The sequence below is a fragment of the Meleagris gallopavo genome, chromosome 23, assembly GCF_000146605.3.
Source record: "Meleagris gallopavo isolate NT-WF06-2002-E0010 breed Aviagen turkey brand Nicholas breeding stock chromosome 23, Turkey_5.1, whole genome shotgun sequence".
NCBI classification, from domain to species: domain Eukaryota; kingdom Metazoa; phylum Chordata; class Aves; order Galliformes; family Phasianidae; genus Meleagris; species Meleagris gallopavo.
The window spans coordinates 2,404,025-2,428,377 of NC_015033.2; the positions used below are offsets into that span (position 1 = coordinate 2,404,025).

Sequence of the window (24,353 nt, forward strand, 5' to 3'; positions counted from 1 at the left end):
GGCGGTGAGGGCTGTGCGGGCGGGGAAGGCCCGGCTGGGAGCGGGGTGCGTTCCGCTCACCTTTCCTTCTTCACGTCTCTCCTTTGGCCCCGCAGGAAGCTGGAGGAGCTGAGCGTCGACGAGTTTCTCGCTAATGGCTTCGAGTCGGAGCCCGACGGCGGTTCGGAGGAGGAGGAGGCCCGGCCCAAGACGGGGGGGAGGCGGCCCCGGCCCAAGGCGGCCGTTCGGTGAGGGTCTGGGGGTCAGGGTGGGGTCGGGGCTGGGCTTCAGCCAGCTCTGCGAGGAGTGGGAGCAGGTCGGGCTCTCGGGAGAGGCTGCGTGAGCTGCCTTTGTTTTTCCTGGGGAAGAGAAGGCTCTGGGGAGACCGCAGTGCTGCCATCCAGGGGGCTCGTTGAGGGCAGCGAGGCTCTGGTGCTGCTGCCCAGAGCAGTGTGAGTGTCCCATCCTAAGCCCAGGCTGAGCCCTGGGCAGTGTGATGTGGTGGGGGGCACGCAGCCCACAGCAGGGGTTGGGGTTTGTGTGGGCTTTAAGGTCCCTTCCAACCAAAGCTATTATATAGTTCTGTGTTTTCTTAATCCTGAGTTAAAATAAGCTTTGATGAGTCCTTCCAGAGCAGGTGTTGGAGCCACAGCTCTGATTATCCAATCACCACTTTAATTAGCTGCAGGTGTGCTTAGTGCCCAATGGTTGCTTGCTTTTTGTAGAGCACCATCAGAAGTTTGAGGAATGAGTAAACATCTTTTAACTTTTCTCTATCAGAAAAAAAGGAAAGGCATCTGAGCATAAAGACCAGCTCGCCCGACTGAAGGAAAAAGATCCTGAATTCTACAAGTTCTTGGAAGAAAATGACCGCACGCTGCTGAACTTCGATGCTTCAGACAGTTCTGAGGAGGACGAGGAGGGAGGCTTGCACATCCCACCTGACACGTTAGAGGTACCAGAATGCTGAAATCAGTAATTTCAATTACATGTGAAATGTTTTGAGTTTCAGTGCAGGTGTTAATTACATTTGGGCTGATGATTGCATCATGGTGAAGGGGTTCTCCAAAGATCAGCTGCAGGTGTATGTGCTTGTAACACAGAAATCAGCTGTGGCTTCAAATTGAGCATGAGTTAAAGATTGTGAAGGCAGAGCCTTGCACTACCTTTTCCCTGTGGCTTTGGATTTGTATTTATTTTCTCAATGAAAGTTTATTTTACTACAAGCCTCGTCCTTGGTGATTTCAATTACTGCACATCATACTTATGTATTGAAGCTGCGGGGCTGAAGTAGCTTTATTGGAATTTGTAATAACCTTAATTTTGTTATAGCTTTACACAAAGTGCTGATAACACAAGTTGCTACTGCCTGCTTTCCTCTTCAGTAGTTATTCAGTAAAAGAAGACCACAAAATATGTATATGAGCATTTTCTTAGTCTTGATCTCAACTTTTTTAGGAAGCGAGTGATGAAGGTGAAGAAGAAGAAGAAGAGCAGGAGAAAGTCAAACAGAAGAAAGTTGAATCCATCCCTGTGAGCTTAAAGATGGTTGAGGAATGGAAGAAAGCTGCAGAGGTGAGCAGGGAGTTAGAATACAAAGCACTGGAGCATGTTTTTTCAAATGTTGGCCTGCATGTTGCCACCTCTAAAGGCTATCTTTTAATTTGTTCATCTTTCATAGAAGTACAGAGGAGATGTGTGCTGGTGCTGCCATAGAGTTTGTGTTAGTTCAGTGTGACTTTGCAGTTTTTACTTGGGCTGCAATATTACTCTTGCTCTGAAGGGAAAGATAAAGAAACTGGAGTGGTTCAGAAACAGGCAGAATGATTAATTCTTGTTCACTTCATTGCTGTGTGTTGTGTCTTGAACAGTTCCAGGAACTTATTTGAAGTCCCATTTTGAGCAATGTATTCTATTGAAATATCTTGCTGAATCTGAGAGTGGGAGGGAAAGGTTAAGCTGGATAATTGCTTGCAGCTGTTTGTTTCTCCACTCTCTTGCCCCTCAACCAATTAAAAGCCTTAAACTTATTTTAAAGCAGGTGAAAGCCATTAGCAGTTGCTAACTGCCTTGACACTTTTTCTTACATTAAAAGATCTGTTTTTTACAGTTAACTTAAAAATAAATTCCAGCACCCCTGTCCCCATAAAATGCTTCAGAAGTTTACTGTTTGGTTTTTATTCTTTCCTCAGAGAGGGCTAACACCAAGACTTTTCCATGAAATCACTCAAGCATTCAAAGCAGCTGTAGCAACTACCAAAGGAGATAATGGTGGTGCTGATCCCAGCAAGTTTCAAGTCCTTGATGCTGCAGGTGAGTTAATTGCCATGCTTTGTGTGAAATGAGAATTCAGTTTGGAGGGAAAGCTGCTCTGTTGGAAGAGAGTGAGAATAAGTACTGAAGGAGCAAACTTACCTTTTCCTCCTTGCTGTTGTCTCTAGGACTGATCTTACAAGGCTATTTTGTCTTTTCACCTTAGGACATTCTATAACCTTCATGTAGTTTGGAACTCGGTTCTGCTCTCAAGTTCATACCTCCCTAGCCAAGACCTCTCAAAATACTGCAGATCTAGATCTCCTCTACAGAACTATCATGCTGTAGCACAGATGAGATAGAACTTGCCTCCCTTTAATGTGAGCTCCAGGCTGTATTTTGGGGGAGAGTGGTATATTTCTGACCAGAAAACGTGGATCAGGCTGGAAACTTGTAGAAACTGTAGTTCTGTAGGAGTCACTGGCTTCAGCTCTTTGAGGAGCTCTTCTCAGGTTAGCTGAGAAACTATGAAAAAAAAAATATATACATATATAAAACAATCATTTATAAATGCTTTAACTTTTTCTAACCAGTGTTCAATGCCCTTGTGTCCTTCTGTGTCCGGGACCTCTTCAGCTGCCTGCAAAAGCTGCTGCTTGTGAAAGCCCCTAAGAACAAACAAAAGTAAGTCTGAGGAGATTTGAGAACTGCAGGTGAGAGCTGTGTGAGATTATTTCAGAACTGCATTCTGGTGCTGAGGCTGGAAAAAGATGGCAACTTCGGAGCTGCCTAGCCAAGTTTGCTTTTTCCTCTCTGAAAGTGCATCCTCTCTAATGTTAGACTCCAGCTGCTTGCACAGTGCATTGGGTTTAACAGAAGGGCATCTGGAACTGTGTGCTTGTGTTCAAGAGCAGTGTTAAGGCCTTGTGAGTCAAATTTCAGAGAAAGGAGGCCCAAGCCTTCTACGTTCAGTGAGGCCAAGTACTTCAGGCAGATGTTCTTACTGACTGGCAGTACTGAGGAGACAAATCCAACATTCTTCATGCTTTGTTGCTGCTTTTTAAATCTAAGCTCAACTCTTGTTCACTTGCAGAATGGTCCTCCCTTCCAGCAGTCCACTTTGGAGCAAACTGAGACTGGATGTAAGAATGTACCTGTCTTGTACCATCCAGGTGAGAAACCTCATGTTTGTGTTGCCACCACTGGGCTGTGTATCTGCGGGCTTTTGATCTGGGTGTTTTGGAATGAGGCAGGTGAGCTTTTGCTCACCATCACTAAAAGGAGAGCCAAGCAGCCAACGAATTAATTAACAAGGCAGGTGTGCTGTGAGGCAGTGGTGGCAGAATGACCTAGCAGGAACAGCATTTTGATCTGCAGAGCCTTCTCCTCAAGTTATGGTGCTTCTTACCAGTGGCAGAACTTGCAAGAGACTCACTCAGTGCAGAGTCCTTGCAGTGCAAGGAGAATGAGAAAGATTTGGCCATTTGTAGTGAGGTAACAATGATACTGACGTTGTCTATAAGGTGTCTTAAACTATATATACCCTGAGTTGTTATACTCCAAGTGAGGCTTTAAGTGATGAACTCACATGCCAGCACCCTGTGCTCCTGTTTGCCAAGATGATGTACGTTCAGGGCAGTGATTTAACCTGGCACAGACTTGCTCTATTCCTGATACAGCTCGGGTTTTTTGGGCTTCCTTCTGGAGGAGGCTTTTCTTCCAGTCCTTTGGTAACACAGTTACTTGAGAACAGCCAAATGAGATGCTTAATAGTTAAAGGAAGACTGCAAGCTAACTAAGCTTATTTTGTTTTTCTCTGTAGCTCCTGTCTTGTTTAACAGAAGCCTCTGTTGGAGCAGCAGTTCTCCAGCATGTCAATTCCATACTGCCTTATTATCTGTCCTTCCCAAAGCAGTGCCGGATACTTCTCAGGGTAAGGTGGCATGCTGTGGTTCTGATCAAGACTCTCTTTTCTTCCAGTCCCAGAAAGGACTTGTGCTTCTCTTCTGAGCTTTCTGGATGCTGTGAAACTCTTTCATGGTGAGATGAGTAGGCACAATGCTGTGTTACTACTGCTAGTCCCCACACAAAGTGGCGGGGGTGTTCTGGGGAAGCTGTCTGTTTCCTTGCTGCAGATGGAGTACTTGCTGCCTGGGTGCTGAGGCTGTGTTTAGTCTGTGATGGTATTACACTCTCAAGAGCTGGGGGTGGAATATTTTTGCAGAAACTTAGTCACAACTGCTAAGTGCTTAAGAACAACAGAGGAGGTGTGGAAGAACAGAAAGAGGGCAACAGGGTGATGTGTTGGCATGAAAAGCTGCAACACATCATTTAAATGAGGCTGGGAATGCTCTGGTAAAGTTGTATGGTACACAGTGGTGAGGGGCTGGTACACCTGGTATTGTTTGATCACTGCTGTAGAAAGGATTTTGTTGAAAAGCTTTTCAGCCCTGCAGCTGGACCACTTCTGATTTCCTGAAGAATTTATTAGTAGAGGTAACTTGTTGCAAGTTTGCATCATGATTATGGTGCTGCTGCACCAGATGCTTTCTGACAGAGCCATACGTGTCCAGCTGAATCTGCAGACTGAGCAGGTGAGGGCAGGCAGGTCTGGGAAAACCTGAATCTGTTCACTTCCTCTTCAAGATGTTAAGGAGAGATACATGTGTAAGGCAACCAAACGTCAGTCAGAGCAGTGTTTGAGGTCATGTGTCAGTGGTGGGATGTCTGTTAGCCCAGAGCTCTGCACAGGCTGTCCTCCTTGAAGCTGGTCTAGTTAGTGCTGTGATGCACTGGGTGCTCATCATGTTTGTGCCACAGTGTATGTCAATAAAGCTACATCCATTTTTCAGAAGTGTTGATTTGGGAGGTTGTATTGATCGTGGGTGTATTAATGTAACATTTTGCATGCTGTTGTAGCTAGAACATGAGGACAGAACAGCTGTTGTGGCAGATTCTGTAACTGTATGGCCTGCCATCTTTGTAATCCTTTTCCTCCCTTGCTTTGTTTGATGTGAAGGCAGGGGCCCAGACCTTTCTGTTAGCAGGAGAGACTCTTTGTCCTTTCACTTACCTCAATCTTTTCTATTTTAGCAAGCAATCCATTTGTGGAGCACGGGTGAAGAAACAGTGAGAGTTCTGTCCTTCCTTGTGCTGAACAAGATCTGCCGACACAGGAAAGAGGTGTACCTAAGTCACTTGCTCAAGGTAAGCCTGGCATTTCTTTTACCCTGCAGCTTTCCTGAAGTCAGATGCAAAAAAACCTTAAGGCGAAAACTGCATTGTGTGAGGTAACCCCAGAAAATTAAATGGGTGAAAATGTTAGGTTTTTGTTTGGAGGAGCAATGGCAGTTTTCAAGCTCTGTGCTAAACAATATAGAGGTGGAAAGATTCTCTTTCCTTGCTCTGTTGAGGAAGGAGCATGCTAAAACTACCTTTGCTTATTGTTTTGAAGTGGCTGTTCTTACAGAAGGAATTCCTCACTGGTGTTAGGAAACACCAGGGTGTGGGGAAGGCTTTGTTCCGTCTTCAACATGGTTGTATCTCATTCTCTTTCCCCAATAGCAAATGTACATTGCATTTGTGAAGAATTCAAGGTTTACCTCTCCCAATGTGCTGCCCATGATCAACTTCATGCAGCGAACGCTGACAGAGATGTATGCCCTGGACACACACACCTCCTACCAGCATGCCTTCATCTATATCCGCCAGCTTGCCATTCATCTACGCAGTGCAATGACCATAAAGAAGAAGGTGGGTGCCTGCCAGTGTGGAAGGAGTACCCCCCCCCGTGGGGAATGTGTGGAGAGAGGAAAATTACTGTAGCTGCTTGAGGCTTTTGGTGTCTCCTAATTCTCAGTACTTATCTGATCCATTTCATAATGTGCCAAGAAATAGTTTTGCCAGAGGCTGGGTGCTTCACAGCTGTCTGTGAATTCTTTTCTGTGTTAGTTTAGAGCTTCAGTAATGAAGGAGAGAACAGACTGCTGCAGAGTGGAAGTCATTTCCCTCTCTGCAGCTTGCCAAGAGTTTGACAAGCTTCCCCTTTTCTGTGTTGGACGTGCTGTTTTTCTTTGTGAAACTACAGTTTTGCTGTTGCAAAATCCCAGAGTAAAGGGGACCAGGAATGACCCTGATGTGTACATCTTTCCACTGCTGTGCTCACAGGTGCATCTGCCCCACTTATCTGCAGCTGGTATTGCCCATCTGTACTACTTATAGGGCATCACTGAACAAAGCAGCTCAGACCTCTTGGGAACAGCCCTGATTTGGGCCACCTCCAGTCTGACCTAGCAAATCTGAGTCAGATTGCTAATCCTGGCTTTATTCTTGTTTAGCAAAACAGATCCCTATAGATTAATGACTGAGCTGCTCCCAAACATTGCAGGACTGGTAACCAGTTAAATCTCCTGGCTGTTCAGACATGGGGATAAATGAAGTCTGGGATATATATTCTCTAATTGGATTGTGTTGGCTTCTTACACACTCAGTCTTGGTCCAGACAAGACTTAAATCCACTTGTTTTCACAGCTGGGGTGGGTTGTGGGAACTTTACGTGACATCAGCACAGCCAAAATGTACAAATCTCAGCAGTAAGCCAATTAATTTAAATTGAGTAGTGAGTGGTTATGGAAGGTGATTACAAGAGCAGGTTGTGCTGTACAAGAGAAGCTGAGAACATGCCTTGATATGTCGTAGTGAGCTGGGAGAGCTGTCTTTTCCAGCTGCAGCCCAAGTCCCTGCCACAAGGTTTGGGCCAGTAGTTGCCATTAAGTATTTCTGCTCCCTTTCCAGTTCTTGCACACCTTGTTCCCATCATGTGAAAGAATGACCTGGGCTTTGGAAGTCTGTGTGAAAGATGGGTTGGAGCTGAGGCTCCTTCAAAAGCATAATGTCTTAAACTTTGGTGTGATGCTTTGGGTTGTGGGGAAGTACGTGGGCATGCATACCTCTAAGGAAAGAGTGTCCTTAAGGGACTTGTGTTTAGTGTGACACTAGGGAAGTTGCTTAAGCACATGGCAGGTGTGGATAATAGGGACTTGCCCAAATGTTCTTTAAAAACTCTTGGATTTGTGTGCTGAGCCAACCTGAAGCTGCTGGTTGTGTGTCAGACACAGCACTGAATTTGCTGGGTGATGCATGAGCCATAGAAGGAGCGTTAGGTCCCTCTGGGCAAATTCTCTGTCCTCTTGGAGAATGCTGAGTAAAAAGTCTTGCAGAGAAACCAGAGTGATCTCTCAGGTGCCCTATTTTCAAGTCTTGCTGTTGATTCCTTTTCTCCAGGAGAACTTCCAGTCTGTCTATAACTGGCAGTATGTGCACTGCCTGTATTTCTGGTGTCGAGTTCTCAGCACGATCTATCCCAGCGAGGTCATGGAGCCGTTGATCTATCCTCTGACACAAGTCGTCATAGGCTGTATCAAGTAAGTCGTTTTTTCTCTCTACTGGCAGTGCTGCTCTCATCTGATACAGCAGAGCACTGACTAAGGGGTGTTACTGCTGTGTGATTTGGATTTAACATCGCATTGTAAGGAACTGTGAGCTGCTTTTGATGGAAGCGTTGTGAGCACACGCCACGGAGGAATTAAAAGACTTCTGAAGGGGAATTCAGCACCTCTGTTTTCCCTAGCTAAGATCGTGGGCTCAGGCATATGTAAAACCAGATACTGTGCACAGAGGATTGGGCACAACTCCTAGTTGTACAGGGAGAAAACTGTCTCGCAGCAGAAGCAAATAGCAGAGAGTGCTAAACACAGAATCAAGTCTTCAGCTCTGTGAAGAACTGGGTTTTTGTGTGCATTTGTTGCTATTTGAAGTTCTAGGGGCATGCTTACTGTTTTTAGTATGTCTCTGCTGAGAGGTTTGTTTTTTTTCCTAGTGGTTTGTGTGCTTATATAGAAACTGCTGTTAATGGGCATTGAGGGAATTTCTGAATCTCTGGTGATCTCTGAAATCCTGTTAGCTCTGTAACCAGATTCTCAGCTTTAAAGCACCACCCGCCTGGTCTTGAAAAACTCCCAAGTGGTGATGAAGATAAGCAGATTTAAACGATCGCTAGAGCATGCATACATCCTTACCCCATCCCCCATATGCACAGGCTGCTTCTCACTGCTGTTGCAGAGCTTTAGCTGTCCTGCAGACAATTCAAGGCAGTTTTTTTGCCTGTCTGGCTGGATAAATCAGCTAGCTGGGGCCAAGGAAAGGTGAATGGGGTGAGTCTCAGCAAGAGCAGCAAATAATAAATAATGCTCCTGTCTGATGTATAGGGCCGGTGGGCATGGAATACAGCTACCATTTGACAATGCTTCAAAGGTTTGGATGAATTTTGGAGTGGGGAAAATAGAAATAGATCCCAGGTTAAAAAAGCCAGTGTCTGGGATGTACGGAGTAGATATGTTAGCATGTATGGGATGTACAGAGAAGTGAGGATGGATGGGAACGTTATGGCAGTGGCCGAGTCTGTGCCCAGGAGCAGACTGCCTGTTTTTAGTTCTTACTTAATTTCAGGCATTTCTGCAAGGCTCAGATAGAGGTATGGGGCTGCGTGGCGTCATGGTGAGCAGGCTGCTTTGCAGGGACAGTATGAGCTGCCCTCTTTGTCACCCTGCTGCTCAGCTGTGCGATGGGTGGGAGGGAGGGAAGCTGGGCATGCAGCCTCTCCTGCACAACCTTTCAGTTGCCCTGCTGGTGTAGCCCTCTTGGGAGCACCTGGAGGGTGATGGGTAGCACTTGGAGGTGAAGATTTCCTTCCCCAAGTGCCTTTAGGCCGGGAGGTGGCGCCTGGCTCCACTGAAAAGCAGCAAGTGGGGATGTCTGTCTGTCTGTCTGTCTGCCTGCAGGACTGCATTGGCTCCTCTTGCTGCCCCAGGGGCTCAGGTGGGGAAAGCACCGCTCCTCACAGGTTTTCTGCTCTAGGCAGGGACCAAGGCAGAATTAGAAACGTGATGGAAACGAGATAATTAGGAGCAGGGAGTTGCTGCTAAAATGAAAATGAGCTCCTTCATTTTCTTGTGCTCCAGCGTATGAAATGCTTTCAAACTATTTTTAACAATACATTTCAGAAGTATGTGTTGAAGAGGCATGTGATCAAGATGCTGATGCAGGGAGGTGGAGTGGTGAATGGGGAAATGCAGGAGTTTGATGGCTTTTGCCTTAGTGATGCTGAGCAATGCTGCTTTGCTGCACAAGCTCCTGTTTTTTCTTTTCCCCCCATTCTGGAAAGGGTTTTTTCTACCTTGTTCCTATCTCTAGCAGACGAGGTAGAAAGCCAAGCTATAAACATGGTGCTCCTCCACGGCTTACAGCTAAATAAATATTTGTGGTGCACTGAAGTTTTGGATTCCATCCTCCTGGTGTGTTCAGAGGAGAAGGCTTGGAACCCCTGGGGTGACCCCTGGTCAGCTCTTCTTTGCAGAGCCAAGGCCCAGCTGTGCTTTGTATTCCCTGTGCATCCAGCCAGCAGGAAGTTAAGCAGATTGGTGCATAGCAGAGCACTCTAAAATTAATGGTCTTGGTTTACAGTAAATCTATACATTTAACAGGTTTATCCCTCGATCAATTAATTCCTGAGAATGGCTTTCGTCATCTCCACTGGTGCCAGATCAGGGGTGCAAAGTAGATTTATTTCTATAATGGATCCAATGATAATTATTTCACTATTCTGTGGGGTTAGGGGGAGAGGATGGAGGTGATTTATGGTTTCTGGTCAAATGGTGCTTTTTTTCCTGCTCCTGGGTTGCTCAGCAAGCTCTTCTTGGATGAGGGGTGATGTACTCCTCTATCAGATGTAAAGCTGTTGTTTGTTTTCTTTAATTTAACTCCCAGACTTGTTAATGTAATGCTATCCATGTCTTCCAGGCTGAGGTGCTGCATAGTGAGAGGTTTCTGGATGGTAGGTTTGTGTCTGATGGGCACTGCATTGTCCTCTGCTGGTTACATGGCGTGGGGCAGCTCCTTCCCCATCAGAACCTGGCAACCTGATGCTTAGGTTGCAGAAACTTGTTAGTATTACAGCTTCAACAGTGTGAATTTTATTTCCCATTGTGGGATGGCTTCCGCAGCTTGATTTGCCTGTGTGATACTAAAGCTGTCCTCCTTTTCTAGTGTAGAAAATGCTCCAGAATGTTGCTGAAGGCTGCAGGTGCAGCTCCTGTGTTAACATGACCTGATAACCTTTCTCTTTCTGCTTTCTAGGCTGGTGCCCACAGCTCGTTTCTACCCTCTGCGCATGCACTGCATCCGTGCCCTCACACTGCTGTCAGAGAACACCAGGACCTTCATCCCAGTGTTGCCATTCATCCTGGAGGTCAGTTGGTTCCTGCTCATCTAGCAGAGGCTGATGCCTGTTGTCTTATGAGTATTCATTTACCATACCCACCAACAGCTCCCACAGTTGCCTGATCTGCTTACATCCTAAATTCCCTGGCAAACGCTGTCAGGCAGAATGTATTGTATGGTTAGCAAAGAGGATTAAACTTATATTCTACTGTGAGGGGAGAGTATCTGAGATCAGCTGGGTGCAAAATACATTCCTAGGTGGTTAAGCTAATGCTGTTGGAATGGGCAAAGGGTGTGCCAAAGAAGAAATTCAGAAGCTCGGCTGCAGTAACCCCCTGAGCTGTGTTGTTATTTGATCCTGTTGATGTATCTTACAAAGAGTTTCTCATAACCACTTACAAAGGAAAAAGAAAGGAAAAACTCCTCCTAAGAATGAAGAATTTATTTAGGAAAAGTATCCCTTAAAGGCAGCCTGGCAAAACAACAGTATGTAAAGTTGAATTCTTGGGGCTCTGTTTCTCTTAGGATAATGCCCCACCTATCAGACTGCTGACATCTCTCCACGTAGATCTTGCTGTGCTGCTGTGAGGGCACAGAACTAGTGCAGCCATGTTTCTTTGAAGAAGGGCCTTTGTGTGAGGGAACAGGGCAAGGTGAGGAACACAAAGCACCAGCAGGTCAGCATAAGGCAGGGTGTTCAACAAGAGTGAGGGAGGCTTCTATAATAAATGACCTGAGTCAGCCAGGCTCATTCCTAATCGAGTTCTGTTGAAGCAGAGGCTCTTGTGGTTTTGTGTTGTTGTAAACGTCCTTCACAAACCACATCCTCCGAGCCTGCGGGAGCTGGTGGTGTTTATAAATCTCCTCCTATTCCCCCCTCCACTCTGCCCTGGCCCTGGCCTGTGTGGCTTTGCCATTCGCCTGCTTCCTTCCTCTTGTTCACACACATTTGAAATTCTGCCAGCCAGATTTAGTGATAGAGGCATCTCTGCTCTGTGGTGCTGGAGCCTGGGGGGGAAGGATGATTCCTCTGCTGCTTATTTTTTCTAAAGCTCTGAGAGATGCCTTTTTCCCCTTGAGGTTGCCTCCCCCCCCTCGTTGTGTTCTGGCCCCAACACCTTGGCTGTAATCTGTGTCAGGCTCCAGCCAGATGTTACCACACTCAGTGCTGAGCTTCCTCCCTGCTTCCACGAGCCCCTGACCACATCCTACCCTGCTGTATGAGGCACTGCTTAGCCCAGCTTGTCCAGACCTTGGTGACACAGGAGCAGGGGAAATGTCTGCATGCATGTTGGGTGTGTTGCTCACATACTTTCACATTCCTTTAACTTCAACTTAACCTCAAACATCCCAGCAGCTGCCAGCCTTTCCCTTCTTCCTGCCTATCTCCTGCAAGGGATCCCTCAAACGCCCTGAGGAATTCCTAGTAGCTGTTCCCTTTGCCCTTCTGTTTCTTCCTAACTCCTCTAATGAAGGTCTCTGAATGCTCTCACAAATCCTGCTTTAGGAGCTCTACTGCAGCTGTGCAGGTGAGATGGCAGGAGCAGCAGCACACAGAGGAGAATTGAAGTGCCTGAAGTCCAAGGTGTCTGGCACTGCTGAGAGGAGAAACCATGTCCTGATGCCCAACTTAGTGCTTTACAACGAGCCTTTTCATACTAGCTCACAAGTTTACCCGCTTTGTACATAAGGAAGAAGTTTCTTCTACGATTGAAATCTCTCATCTTTTAGTTTGAAACTGTTTCCCCTTGTCCTGTCTCAGCAGACTCTGCTAAAGAGTCTGTCCCTTCTTATAGACCCCTTTTAGCCATGGAGAGGCCCCTCTCAGCTCTTCCTACAGCCCTCCCTTCTCCAGGCTGCACAGCCCCAGCTCTCAGCCTTCCCTGACAGGGAGATGTTCCATCCCTGGGATCATTTTCATGGCCCTCCTCTGGATGCACTCCTGCAGGTCCATGTCTCCTGTACTGAGAACTCTACATTTGGACACGGTGCTCCAGGTGATGGCTCACCAGTGATTAGCAGAGGTACAGGATCACCTCCATCACCCTGCTGGCCACGCTGCTTTTGATGCAGCCTGGAATGTGGTTGGCATTCTGGGCAGTGAGGGCACATTTGATGGCTTATATCCAGCTGTCGTACCCCCAAGTCATTTCCAGCAGGGCTGTGCTCTATCCTTACATCCCCCAGCTGGTACTCATAGCAGGGATTGCTGTGGCCCAGGTGCAGACCTTGCACTTGGATTTGTTGAAGCTGATCTTTGCTTACAATGGGAGGGGCATAGCCCCCTCAGTTCCCACCTTCCAAATCTTCTGCTCCAGAGCTGTGTGTTAAGTAGTCACTAGTGAAGACTGGGGGGGAAGTTATTGAATATGTCAGCCTTCTCCTTGTCTGTTGTTCCCAGCTGCCTGTTTTGCTCACTAAGGGGGACTATGCCCTCCAAGACTTTCCAGTTGATGTACCAGTAGAAGCCTTTCTTGCTCTTCTTTGCACCCCTTGCCAAGTTTAATTCCAGTTGAGCCTTGGTCTTCCTGACCCCATCTCTGTTCAGCCCAGCAGCATCCCCATACTCCTCCCAAGGTACCTGGCCCTGCTTCCAATGCCTGTGCATTTTCTTCTCACTCTCCAGGTTGAGACAAGGAATCGTGGAGACATCGTGATCTCATCATGAGACACAGGAATCTAATCAGTGCTGGTATTTTAAGCAGGAACAGACTTAAGGGGCATGGCTGGGGTCAGGGAGCAGATCGAAGCCTTCCCATGCTCCATTTGATGTGAAAGACAGCATACTGCCTAATCTGTTGCTGCAGCTGAATCCAAATGTGGTCAAGGAATGGCTCTGGAGTTTGTGGCCCTGTTTTGTCTGTGTCAGGAGCCACTTGTTTTTTGTTTTTTTTTTTTGAGAAGGCTTTGTATAGCCTTAAAGTAGATTCTGAAAAGCTCTCTGTAAAGAGGGACCGTGTAACTGTTTCCCTTCCCCCTCACCATCAAGGAAAAGCAGCCCTTGCTGCCTCTTGTCTCAGCCCTGTCGCTGCTGTGCTTTCAGGAGACAGCAGATGGAATGTTTGTGCAATTCCCATAGGCACAGGAATTCCCCAAGCCCCTGCCAATAGAAATAAGAACTGTCTGCTTGATGCATCGTGACAAGGGCTGATGCTCCCCAGCACGGACATCCAGTGCTGTGTCCTCTTTGGCTCTACTTTTCTGGATGGCGTAAAAGAAATTGCTGAAATTGCCTCTTTGGCAAGAGGAGATGGCTCGAGAGAGTCTAAAGCAGGCAGGCTTTTATTTTTGTGTTGTTCCTCCCCTCGAAGGGCCTGTGAGATCCCAGGCTTTTAATATTTTTTTTCAGCACTTCAATTATTTTGTGACAGGCGTTAGTTTCTGCAGCAGGAGAACTGGTGGCTCATCTGCTGGAAGACAGGTGTGGATAAACAAGGTGGAAATATCCCCACAGGCAGGCTTGGCATGCCAATTTAAAATTAGTTTCCCTGTGGAGGGATTGGGAAAGAGGTTAACCCTGAGAAGCTTAGAAGGTGAGAGTTTTTCACTTTGACACTTAAATGGCTTGAGTTCTGATTTGGATGTGCTGCTTGCTTTGGAGAAGGTCCCAAGGGGCTTGAAGTCCAACGTGTGGGTGGTGGATAGAGGATGCAAAGACTGTGGTTGGAGCTTAGTGCTGGACAACGTTAAACACTTAAGCACTGGTTTTGTACAAGATGTGGGCTCTTTGCATCCTTCACACAGAGGAGAAATGAGATCTTTAGACTCGCTAGGCTGAACTATTGCACCCACTGTGTATACATTCTCATTCCTCATTTGCATCATTCTCCTCCCTCCACCACTATACTGCAGCTTTTAAGTTGTGGATCACAGCTCCTCGTGTCAGGAGTTGTTAGAGTGAACTGGTACCTGCCCAATCTAATGGACTCAAATAATGAAACAGTTGGTGGATGTGGAGAGAGCAAGGGTGGTTTATCTTCACTTTATCAAATTAAGGTATTGGATACCATCTCTCATAACTTCCCCCCAGACAAGCTGGTGAATCGTGGACCAGATAAGTGAGTGAGGGGTATTGAAAGCAGTCTCTATATTTGGAGATACTCAGAAGCTGCCTGGAGCTGGTTCTTGGAGGCCCTGCTTGAGTGGAGATTTGGAGCAGATGACCTGCAGGAGACATTTCTCATCTCAACCTTTGTGTATCTGAAGAAGTGAAAACTTCTCTCAGCGATACCTAGTGACAGGATGAGATGCAATATGTGCAAAATGCAAAACAGGGAATTAATATGTGCATCTGAAAAGAAAAAAAAGAAAAAGGCAGCTAGTTTGAGCTGGAGCAGCTTAGCTGGGTGCCTTGGGTATGGTGGGACGGTGGTAGAGCAGCTGGAGGGGAGCTGCAGGCAGGTCCTGCTGTGCTCAGCATCCCTGCTGTGTGCTGGCCTGGGGCTGCCTGCCTGGGGCTGATCAAAGCCCTGCCAGGGGGCTTCTGCTACAGCCTGAGAGAAAGAAATGAGGATGGGGTAATAAAGTGGATGTGCTGTGGGTGCAGCCTTGGTTCTCTGGTTTTCTGTCAGTGCAGGCTGTGTTTCTGGGCACACTGCACACACTGCCTCTCTAGAAACTGATCGTGAGATTGCTCTATATCCATCTCCTTCCTAACTGTGTTGCCCTGTCCATTCCTCTTTCTGCTGATGCTCATCACATGGGTCAGACCATTGGTTTCTGCCATCTTCTGGTCCTCTCATCCATCATTATCCTCTTTCTACCATGCCACAGGATCCTTAGACATCAGTTATCCTTGCATTCTGGTCCCTAGCTGAGCTGTTCTATACAATCTTAGGCTGGGAACCATGTTTTCCCCCTTCCCACGTTTCCTGAGAGACTCCCTGGTACCTCTGGTTGCATTCCCCTGCTTGCATCGTGGCACGTAGGCAGCTCACAGGCTTGGTGCCTTTTGCTTTAATGCATCTGACCTTAGGGATCAATACTATTGTTTTGGCCAAAGAAATAACCGTGCATAACGAGGTTTATAGCATCGATTCTGTAAGCTAGGGCTCTTTGTTTTCACAAGCCACCAAGCTTGTCCCTCCCTTCCAAATAACCTGGATTGACAAATAAAATATAAAAAAAAATCAATAGTTGCCTCCATGCTTTTCTGGCCTGGGGGCATCAGTGTGACCTGACCACCCTCCTTTCCTTCCCACCTTGCCCTCCAGCAGTCTGTGTGCTGTATTGCCACCTTCCTTGCTGGTTGGGGTCTGATGATGGATGCCTTGCTGCTGCATTGAGAGAATAGAAGTTATTTCCTCCCCCAGAGTGAGATTTAAGGTTTGTTGAGGATTCTAGAGCCTGAGTGCCTTGGAGGCAGGGATGTGAGGTTGCATATAGGTGTTCAAAAACACAGGTGGGCAGAACATGTACTGTGTCAGCCTCCCTCATAGGCTGTCATCTGGTGTGCAAATGTTTGCCAGTTGTTGACTGGCTTTTTGAAACGAGAATCCATTACTAATGAGCCTCCCTCGGTTGCCCCTTCTAATCCACTCATGGGGGTCTTTGAGAACGTGCCCTAATCCAGCTGGCTTTTGTAGTTCTTATCTTTCTCCTGAGGTTTGCCCCTGCCAGGCTGGGACGTTGGAACTGCTGCTCATTGCAGAAACCTTTTGCTCCTTCTTGTGTCACAGGGCTTCAAGCAGCACAGCACACGGGCTCCCACACCGTCCCTTGCTAGGGTGTATAAAGAAGGACAGTACTCAGAAGAGGCAGTCAGGATTTCTGTTTGTCTTCTCAGCTCTGCTGTTGACTGCGTGATCTCAGCAGGACCGTGGCGTGTTTTGAGATGTGATCATCTTTAGTCTCCGTTTCTTCTGTTGTAGATTTTCCAACAAGTGGATTTCAACAAGAGGCCGGGACGTATGAGTGCTAAACCTATAAACTTTGCAGTGATCTTGAAGCTTTCAAATGCCAACCTGCAGGAGAAAGCCTTCAGAGTAAGTGCAGCCCCAGCTGCCCACAGTGCCCACCCTCAGAAACATGATCAAAAGTTGCCTTGGCAATGTGTTTTGTGATCACATCTCATATGTTAGAGACTCATTTCCCAGGCTGGTTCCTATCTGATATCTATTTCTGCATTCCCTACCCAGGATGGACTCATTGACCAACTCTATGACCTGATTCTTGAGTATCTTCATTGCCAAGCCCACAGCATTGGATTCCCAGAGCTGGTCCTTCCTACTGTCATTCAGGTAAGGTGTAAGGTATCTCTTGGTCACACCAGGAGTGTGAACAGAGTGGGATAAAGTCTTTTAACCTAACTATAAACTCTAAGTGTGAGGGGAGAGCTGCTCACCTCTTCCTAATCATAGTTTTTGGGGACTTCTGAGGAGAATGAAGGCATCGTGTCTAAAACAAGGCTGAAGGTGGGTGAAAAGGGCTTTAGAATGAACCACTCTTCTGGAATACAAAGAGGGATGAGGTGATACATTTTGGACTAGTGAACCCAGTTCTTAATTGGTTTAGAATTGCCCACACTGCTGTGTTACCTCACCATAGTACCTGTGCTCTCAGAGCTCATACTGCCTGCCTCGTGACCTCCACCATGTGCTCTCCACAAGACAGCAATCCTCAAATCCCAAACTCATCCTTGCAAAACACCACAGTTCCTATTTCTGTCCCTCTTCCTCGCTGCACATAACAGCACTGCTGCAAAGTCCTCTCCTTTCCCTCTGCCCCAGCTGCTCTTCCTCACCACTTACGTTTACATAATTCATTGTCTGCAATAAAACTGCCTCAGAGCGTTGTGTGTCTGGGTGTATTGTGCATAATCCTCCCCTAGCACCTTGCTAGCTGGGTGGCTTTGGTTTAGAATGAGCTGCGACCTCTGCTTTGAGCAGCAAGATTGCTCAGTGCAAACATGTTGGAACGTGGAACTTGTTCCCTCCTTTCCTCTCATTCCTCTCTATTTTTAACTCTTGAGTGGCAGGTGTCATGCTGGCTTGGCAGAGGGCTCTGTGGGGACACACACCTCTCCTCGATGCCACGAGCCAGTGTGTCTGCACACGTTGTCAATGCAGTGCCTCCGGCTGACGTGGGAGCAGCATCTCAGCTGGGTCCCCGTGCTACAGATCCCCTTGTTTCTGCTCTCTGCAGCAGGCTGGCAGCTGCCAGGCACATGCCTTTGGCTGGGTCCCTCCCCCTGGCACGGGCACTGGCTGGCTGGCAGCCTGCTGCTGCGGTTAATGGGAGCTGACAGGCGCTCTCTGGGCTCAAGGAGCAGCTCCTCCACTCGCTTATCAGCAGTGAACAAAGCCCTCTCCTCTCAGTCAGCAGCTGCTGGGGCAGCAGGGATGAGGAGCGGCTGACAGCCCTCTGGCACTGAGAGCCCCGTGGCTTCCAAATGCATCCTGAGACCAGGCTGTGTTTCTGCAGAGAATTAATGCTATTGGATTCCTATTTGGCTGCCGCTAACCACAGCCTCGTGGCGTCTGCTGGGCCAGGGTGCTGAGGTTAGCTTCCCAAAATCTTGGAGAGCCTTCGGGAAAATGTGTGGGGGGAAGGCTTTTCCCCTGGAACGGTTCCAGTTAACTATAAAAATCCATCTGTCCCGATCCTTCCCCTTGCAATGAGCTCACGCTGCTCAGCGCCGTGCTGCAGGGGCTGGCTTCCAGCTGGCCATGGCTGCAGCAGCTTTGGGAGAAGCGGGGCTGAGCTGCATTCAGCCTGAACTTGGGAAGCCTCTGCAAGGCAGGAAGCAGCGGGCAGATCAAAGGGGAGTAGAGGCAGTGAGGAGGGAGGCAGCTCAAAGGCTGCTGTTTCTAGCCAGCCAGCCAGCTGGGTTGACTCCTGGGCAGTCATTGCTTCCGTAGGCTGGCTCCCTTCCATAGGGTCCTACGTGGGCTGGGCAGGAGTGGCAGAAGGGGGGGAGGTCCTGGTGACCCTACCAGCCTCACGCTCAGCCTCTGCTCCCCAGTGAACGCTCCCTCTGCTCTGAGTGGGGGGTCGGGGTGGTTTTGGGCTCCCTGGCACACACAGCTGCTTCAGATCACTTATAGCTGCCTGTGTTGTTTGCTGTAAGAGGAGCTGGGATTTTACCGTGGTCTAAGGCATCGGTGTTTAAGGCTGGCAGTTGAACAGAATCAATCCCACTAATCACAACGAGGAACTGACCGGAGATGTTAACGGCGTAGACACATACAGGCACACATATTTTCTAATTGCTTTTATTCTGGAAAGCAGTGGTCGCTGTGTTTGGCAGAGGGGAAGAAAAGGCGTTCGGAGAGTCCCTTTTTTTCTATCTTCTTTTGCCCTCTCGGTTGCTCCCTGCCTCTTCACACGGAGCTGAGATCTCATTACCTCCCATTAATATCCGTGGCAGATAGCAATGGGGCTGTGAGGGATTGCCGGGGTCAGGGAGAGGAGGGGGAGAGGAGAAATGAAGCATACAGCTGTGAGAGTGAGCGTATACAGCACCAACCTGCCCAGATAGAGCCTGAGATTTTGCAGGATTTCAGGTGACACTTCTGCAGCGAAAGAAAAATGATAATGTATGTGGCAGCGGATGAAATGGATCTGGGGCTGCAGCTGTGGGGATCAAGTGAGATAAATGGAATGACAAATGCATCTCTCGGTGGAGATAAATATGCAGCGCCTCTAAAAAATAAATATTTTAGAAAGGGTGGGTGAGGATAGGCCAGGCTTGACCAGCAGGAGCATTTTGCTGCTGGTTTCTTTGTACTTGCTTGATGGGCTCTTTGCTTTGTGGGAAAGGAGAAGGGTGTTCGTGTTAACTCCCATTTGTCTGAGCTGGATGAGCACTGACAGGTGGAGGTATGCTGGGGATAAAGGGGCGAGAGGAGCCCTGCTGCTCAGTGATGGAGAGCATCCTGCAGGATTACACCCAGCAGAGCACGGTGCCCTGACAGAGGGTTTCATACCAACCCACTTGGCACGTAGGTTTGGCAGGAGGGATATGTACCCCTCCTTTGCCTCTCTCTCTGTTGAGGCAGAGCTTTTGAAGCCGTAATTAGAGGAGGCAGCACTGTGTTTGCTGACTTAGAAACCCATTATCTCAATCCTGATAGCATCTGCAGGTCCTGGTGAGATGAAGGCCCTGTTGGGTCTCCTTCTCTATGTCAAATGCCTGGTGTATGCGTGGCTCTAGCAAGGAGCTTGCTCCTGCCCTCCATCTAGCTGTCTTGGGGCTGGTAAAAACTTCTAGCAGACAGCATGCTGAGCTGGAATTCAAGCTATGGGTCAATCTGGAGACCCACATCTCTCTTTCTGGCATCAAGAGCATCCACTGCAGCCTCACCATTCAGCTTGGAGGTGTCAGGGCTGTGCGTGGTGGTTTGTACTGGTGGGGAGAAGAGGGGCTTGCTTGGGGACATGGCTACTGAGATAGACAATAACACAAAAACAGGCTCAGTGTGCAGTGAAATAGTCTCACTGTGTGAGAGCAGCAGTGTGTTCCCTGCACAGAGAGAGGGCAAGAGCTGACTTTCTGCAAGTGGGATGGTCTGGCTGGCAGCAGTAGGGTCTGTGGTTTCCTGGCAGACTGGCTCTTGTCCCAGCCATCCCACCTAAGCCCTTGGGTCTGAAAAGAAAGGAATATCTAGGCACAGCAATGTGGGTTGTCCACACAGAGTCATTGTGTAAAGTTTTGCGTGGTGGCTGTGTGGCTTTGTGCCCTTGAAAAATAGGAGGTGCCAGTCAGAGCTGGGTCAGTAGTTCAGACACCAAGCCAACTTCGCCCCATATGACCCTGCAGATGGCCGTCTGGCACGACCTGCAGCTCTAGCAGCCCCACACTTCTCACCGAGCTGTGCCAAAGACCCATTCTACAGAAATTTCCCCCATTTCCAGTATCTTCTCAATCTCTGCCTTCAATCCCAGCCTGCAGTCTCAAGCCACAGCCCTTGGTATTCCCTTCCCAGTAGCTGTTGCCTTAACCCGCAGACATCTCCCATCCCAGCTGTAGCTTCTGTGTGCTTTGGACCACCTTGCGTCCGCTGTTCCTTCTTCTCTCTGTGCATTTGTCCACGGTCCCCCTTATTTCTGCCTAAGCACGAGACACTGACGCTTGCACTACAACAGCATCTACCAGCACCCCATGCTGCCACTGAGATGGGAGATGTTTTCTTGCTGAGGGACTCTGGAAACGATTACATTGCTTTCATTCTTCCTCTCCTTTCCCTCCTCCTAGCTCAAATCTTTCCTGAAGGAATGCAAGGTTGCCAACTACTGCAAGCCTATCCGGCAGCTCCTGGAGAAACTGCAGGAAAATTCTGCCTACATCGCCAGCAGGCGTCAGAAAGCTAGCTTCGGTGTGGCCAGCAGGGAGTCTGTGGTGAGTCTGCTGCTTCCATTTGGGCTTCCTGGAAAGACAGTCAGGCTCCGGCTGCTGGGGCCGAGGGGGTGGCAGGGGGGGAAGAGGGGAGGAGCAGATTATGGGATGGGAGCATGGGGTGGGGCAGACGCTCACAAACAACCGAGCTCGGCTGGGCTCTGATGCTGGAGCTGGCAAAGCTCTGCAACCGAGAGACTCGTGGAAAATACAGACCATAAATTGCAGCCTTGTGTTGTTTGTAATACACATGAGTGTGGAAGAGCCTTGCTTTGCTGGGGCATACCCTTTGCTGGGAAGTTTCTTGCTTTTCATTATCTGCTCCCTATGCATAGGTGGCAGTTCGTATCTAAGGTGAAGGGGGGGTTCTGCCTCCCTGTAGGTTTCCTCCCAGCCTGCAGAGAGCTGTCTCCAGCAGCACAGAACAGCTGACATGTGACAATCCTGAGGCAAACCTTTCCTCGTGGAAACAGGATGATGGAATCAGTAAAGTTGTGAGCTGTAAGGACCACGATCAGGCATACTGCTCTCGAGAGACACTGGTGCATTCTTCTGCCTGCTGTCCCTCCTGCTGATAAGATGCTGATCACATTTGATGCCTAGAAAAGCTACGCTGGCCCTGGGTGATGTGTGGGGTCCATCAGTTGAACCTCACAGTAATTCTGCCTTAGTGCTGAGGTGGAGGAGAGTGGCTGGGGTGATGCTAGAGACCTCCTCTTACCTTAGAAAATGAACTGTTGGCCATCTGACTAACAGGTCGAGAGATGCTGTCCTCCTGAATCAAAACTGGCATTGCTAGCGGTGTTACCTGCTTTCCTTAGTCCTTTGGGGACCTGCTGACATGCTCAGCTGAAATTGGGGCCCTATGTAAATTAAGCCTTGTTAGTGAAGCTCTGTTTGCTTTGCAGTTGTATTTATTCAGCACAGTGCCCTCTGCAAGCCTGGTAGCAGGTGAACTGTGTGTGTGTGTGCCTCTGTGAGAAAGTGGTGGCTCTGATTCTTCCTTGCCAAGCAGGAGAGAGGTGAAAATATCTGTGTCTGGGAGGTCATTGATGGGATCAGAGTGATGGCTCTTTGGCCATGTGGTATCACTGGATATCACTGCTAACAGGTGGAAATGGAGCAGAGCTGTGCTGCAGACTAATTCATCTTCGGACACGCAGGGGCAGTAACTGCAGGAAAATTATCCTTTGAAATCCTGCCATATCAATGCCTGGACACAGCAGTGTTGTTCTGGGATTAAGGGGCTGATAGAACTGGTTTGAAGAGATGAAATAGTCTTGGGTTCTGTAAATGCATTTCTGGCTGGGGCTGCTTTGCCAGAGGAATTATTTCCCGTCTGGAGCAAAGTGGTTAGGGTTTTGTTTTGTGTTTTTTGCAGGCAGACAGTGCTGTGACCACCCACCCACACTGCAGAGGTAGAGATTTCAGCCCCCAGGGCTCACTGTGGAATGATGGGCTGGGGAAGATCGTGGCTTAGGAAAAAAAAGAAGGGTTTCCAACTACTCTACCACACAGTCTGCTTTTTCCCAGCAGCTCTAGCTGCAGCCCCTGTTTTAAGAATGGATTATTTTAACATCTTGCTGCCTGCACGGCTCCTGGCTGATGCTGGTGCACCTGCTTGCCCAGGAGCATCGCAGCATGGGTCTAGCAGGGCTGGTCCCAGTAGGGCAGCTGCCTCTGGGAAAGAGGTCAGTGAGGGAAAGCAGGTGGTGGTTTGCCCAGCCTGGTGGGACATTGGTTCTTCTCCTGCAGTTTAAGGGGTACAGCAGCAAGGCAAAGTGCTGCTCAGAGAGGATACCTGGATTGCTAGTGCAAAATGTATTTCTGCATCGTGTCATTGCCATGTGAGAGAAGGAAGCCTTTCTTCTCTTAGGGTTAATGGGCTCTCAGTGCTCTTGGGAGCAAAGCAAGCAGCCTGCTCAGTGCTTCTCTGGCATGGAGGATCCTGGCTTATCTCTGTGCCTGGGGACGAGCTCTGTGGCTCATGGCCATGCACTTTGTTTGCAAATAGATGGGGTAGATTTCCCAGAACGGCTTGGAGTGTCCCTCGTAATCTGGGCTGAGTTTGCCAGGCTGTCTCCAGCACATGCAGGACACCGGCATTTCTGCAGGAGCAAATGCTGCCAGAAGAGGGAAGGGAGGAAGAAGCGTGAGGAGGGAAAAGAGGGAGGCCTGAAGGCCAGCAAGAGCAATTGAAGGCAAATGCTCTCTGGTATTCCCATCCATGCATTTGTGCCTGCTCCACTCCAAGGAGCAGAGCCCAGATTCTGAGCTAATTCTTGCAAACGGCATCCTGAAATGTGACGTGCAGAGAAAAAAGTTGAAGCCAGCCTCATCTGTGGTTGTGGAGGGCAACGATGATGTTGTATTTGTACAGCCCCAGCACCACAGGCTTGGTCCCTGCTGAATGTCCCAGAGGCAGACACAGAAGGAGAATTGCAAATGTTTGAGATTGGTTGGATGGTATCCACTCTCCAGACTCCTGTTGAAGTGTGCAGACTAGAAAGGTAGTAGTATTTCTAGTGGCTTTTCTTTTCTTTTTTTTTTTAATTTCTCTACATGCAGCGCACTCTAAAACCAAAAGAGCTGTCTCAGACAGAACAAATAGACATCTGGCTTCCTTAAGAAGAGCCTTTCTCAGAAGCTGTCCGTACCGAGCAGCATCAACAAATGGCCTGATTACAGCTGGCAGCCTGATAGCAGCCTGATCTATAAGTGGGGTGACTTTGTACTGCTCAGGAATCCCTCCCTGTGCAGTGTGGAGCTGTGCTGTCTGCCTGCCGGCGTCTGCAGCAGAGCTGCTGGAGCCAGCGGTGCACCAGCCCTGCCTGGATGCTCCTTATGGACCTGATTTAAACCTCTCCCGTTGCTCGTGCCCTTTTTCTTTCACCTGTTAAATTCCTGCTTGCGTATCGTGTCTCTGTTGCTGCACGAGGTGGACTTTTTGCAGTGGGAGAGAGCAAAGCCTCTGGGCACTGTGGTAATCCACCTAACAGGCACAGCTCCACGTGGATTTGAAATTGTCAGCTCAAAAAGCACGTGAACGCTTTGATTTGAAATGCTGCCCCCAACCTCTTTCAGCACTAACATTCCTAACAATTGAAGCCTGAAAGTGTTTTTTTAACCATCTCATTTGCTTCCCAGTATTTGTGGTGTTTGCACCTCCACATCCTCCCAGCTTGGACAGAAGAAACAAGTTCAGCATTTCTTCCTTCTCTGCTCTCCCATGGTTGGGATGGGTCCAAGACCCTGCAAGGAAATGTTTGTTTCAAAAATAAACACTTGGCTGTAGAACAGTGGGAAGAGGCAATCAAACTTCTTTTGTACTTGGATCTTGTAAATGCTTGCATGAGGTTTTTCTGAATTAAAACCAAGAACGGAGCAGACGGTCAAATGCTTCCATTGGGAGAGCAGGGGGTGGATTTTGCCCTGGTAGATTCTCTGAGCTGTCCCTTTGATTCTCTTTGGAGAGCTGTCAGTCACACCACTCCCAACTCAGTGGCTG

The 24,353-nt window shown here is 48.4% G+C and overlaps 1 protein-coding gene across 1 annotated transcript in view; it reads left to right on the forward strand.

The window, feature by feature from the left end:
* NOC2L (NOC2 like nucleolar associated transcriptional repressor) overlaps positions 1 to 24,353 on the forward strand; it is a gene marked incomplete at its 5' end in the record, with an annotated part of 32,448 nt that continues 8,095 nt past the window's right edge. The window contains 14 exons of the mRNA XM_019622391.2: positions 1 to 227; positions 760 to 934; positions 1,438 to 1,554; positions 2,172 to 2,292; positions 2,826 to 2,916; positions 3,326 to 3,404; positions 4,055 to 4,165; positions 5,326 to 5,439; positions 5,797 to 5,985; positions 7,516 to 7,655; positions 10,426 to 10,537; positions 16,380 to 16,493; positions 16,647 to 16,748; positions 20,705 to 20,848. Of these exons, the coding sequence (XP_019477936.1) occupies positions 1 to 227; positions 760 to 934; positions 1,438 to 1,554; positions 2,172 to 2,292; positions 2,826 to 2,916; positions 3,326 to 3,404; positions 4,055 to 4,165; positions 5,326 to 5,439; positions 5,797 to 5,985; positions 7,516 to 7,655; positions 10,426 to 10,537; positions 16,380 to 16,493; positions 16,647 to 16,748; positions 20,705 to 20,848 (1,836 nt within the window). The remainder of the gene's footprint in view (positions 228 to 759; positions 935 to 1,437; positions 1,555 to 2,171; positions 2,293 to 2,825; positions 2,917 to 3,325; positions 3,405 to 4,054; positions 4,166 to 5,325; positions 5,440 to 5,796; positions 5,986 to 7,515; positions 7,656 to 10,425; positions 10,538 to 16,379; positions 16,494 to 16,646; positions 16,749 to 20,704; positions 20,849 to 24,353) is intronic.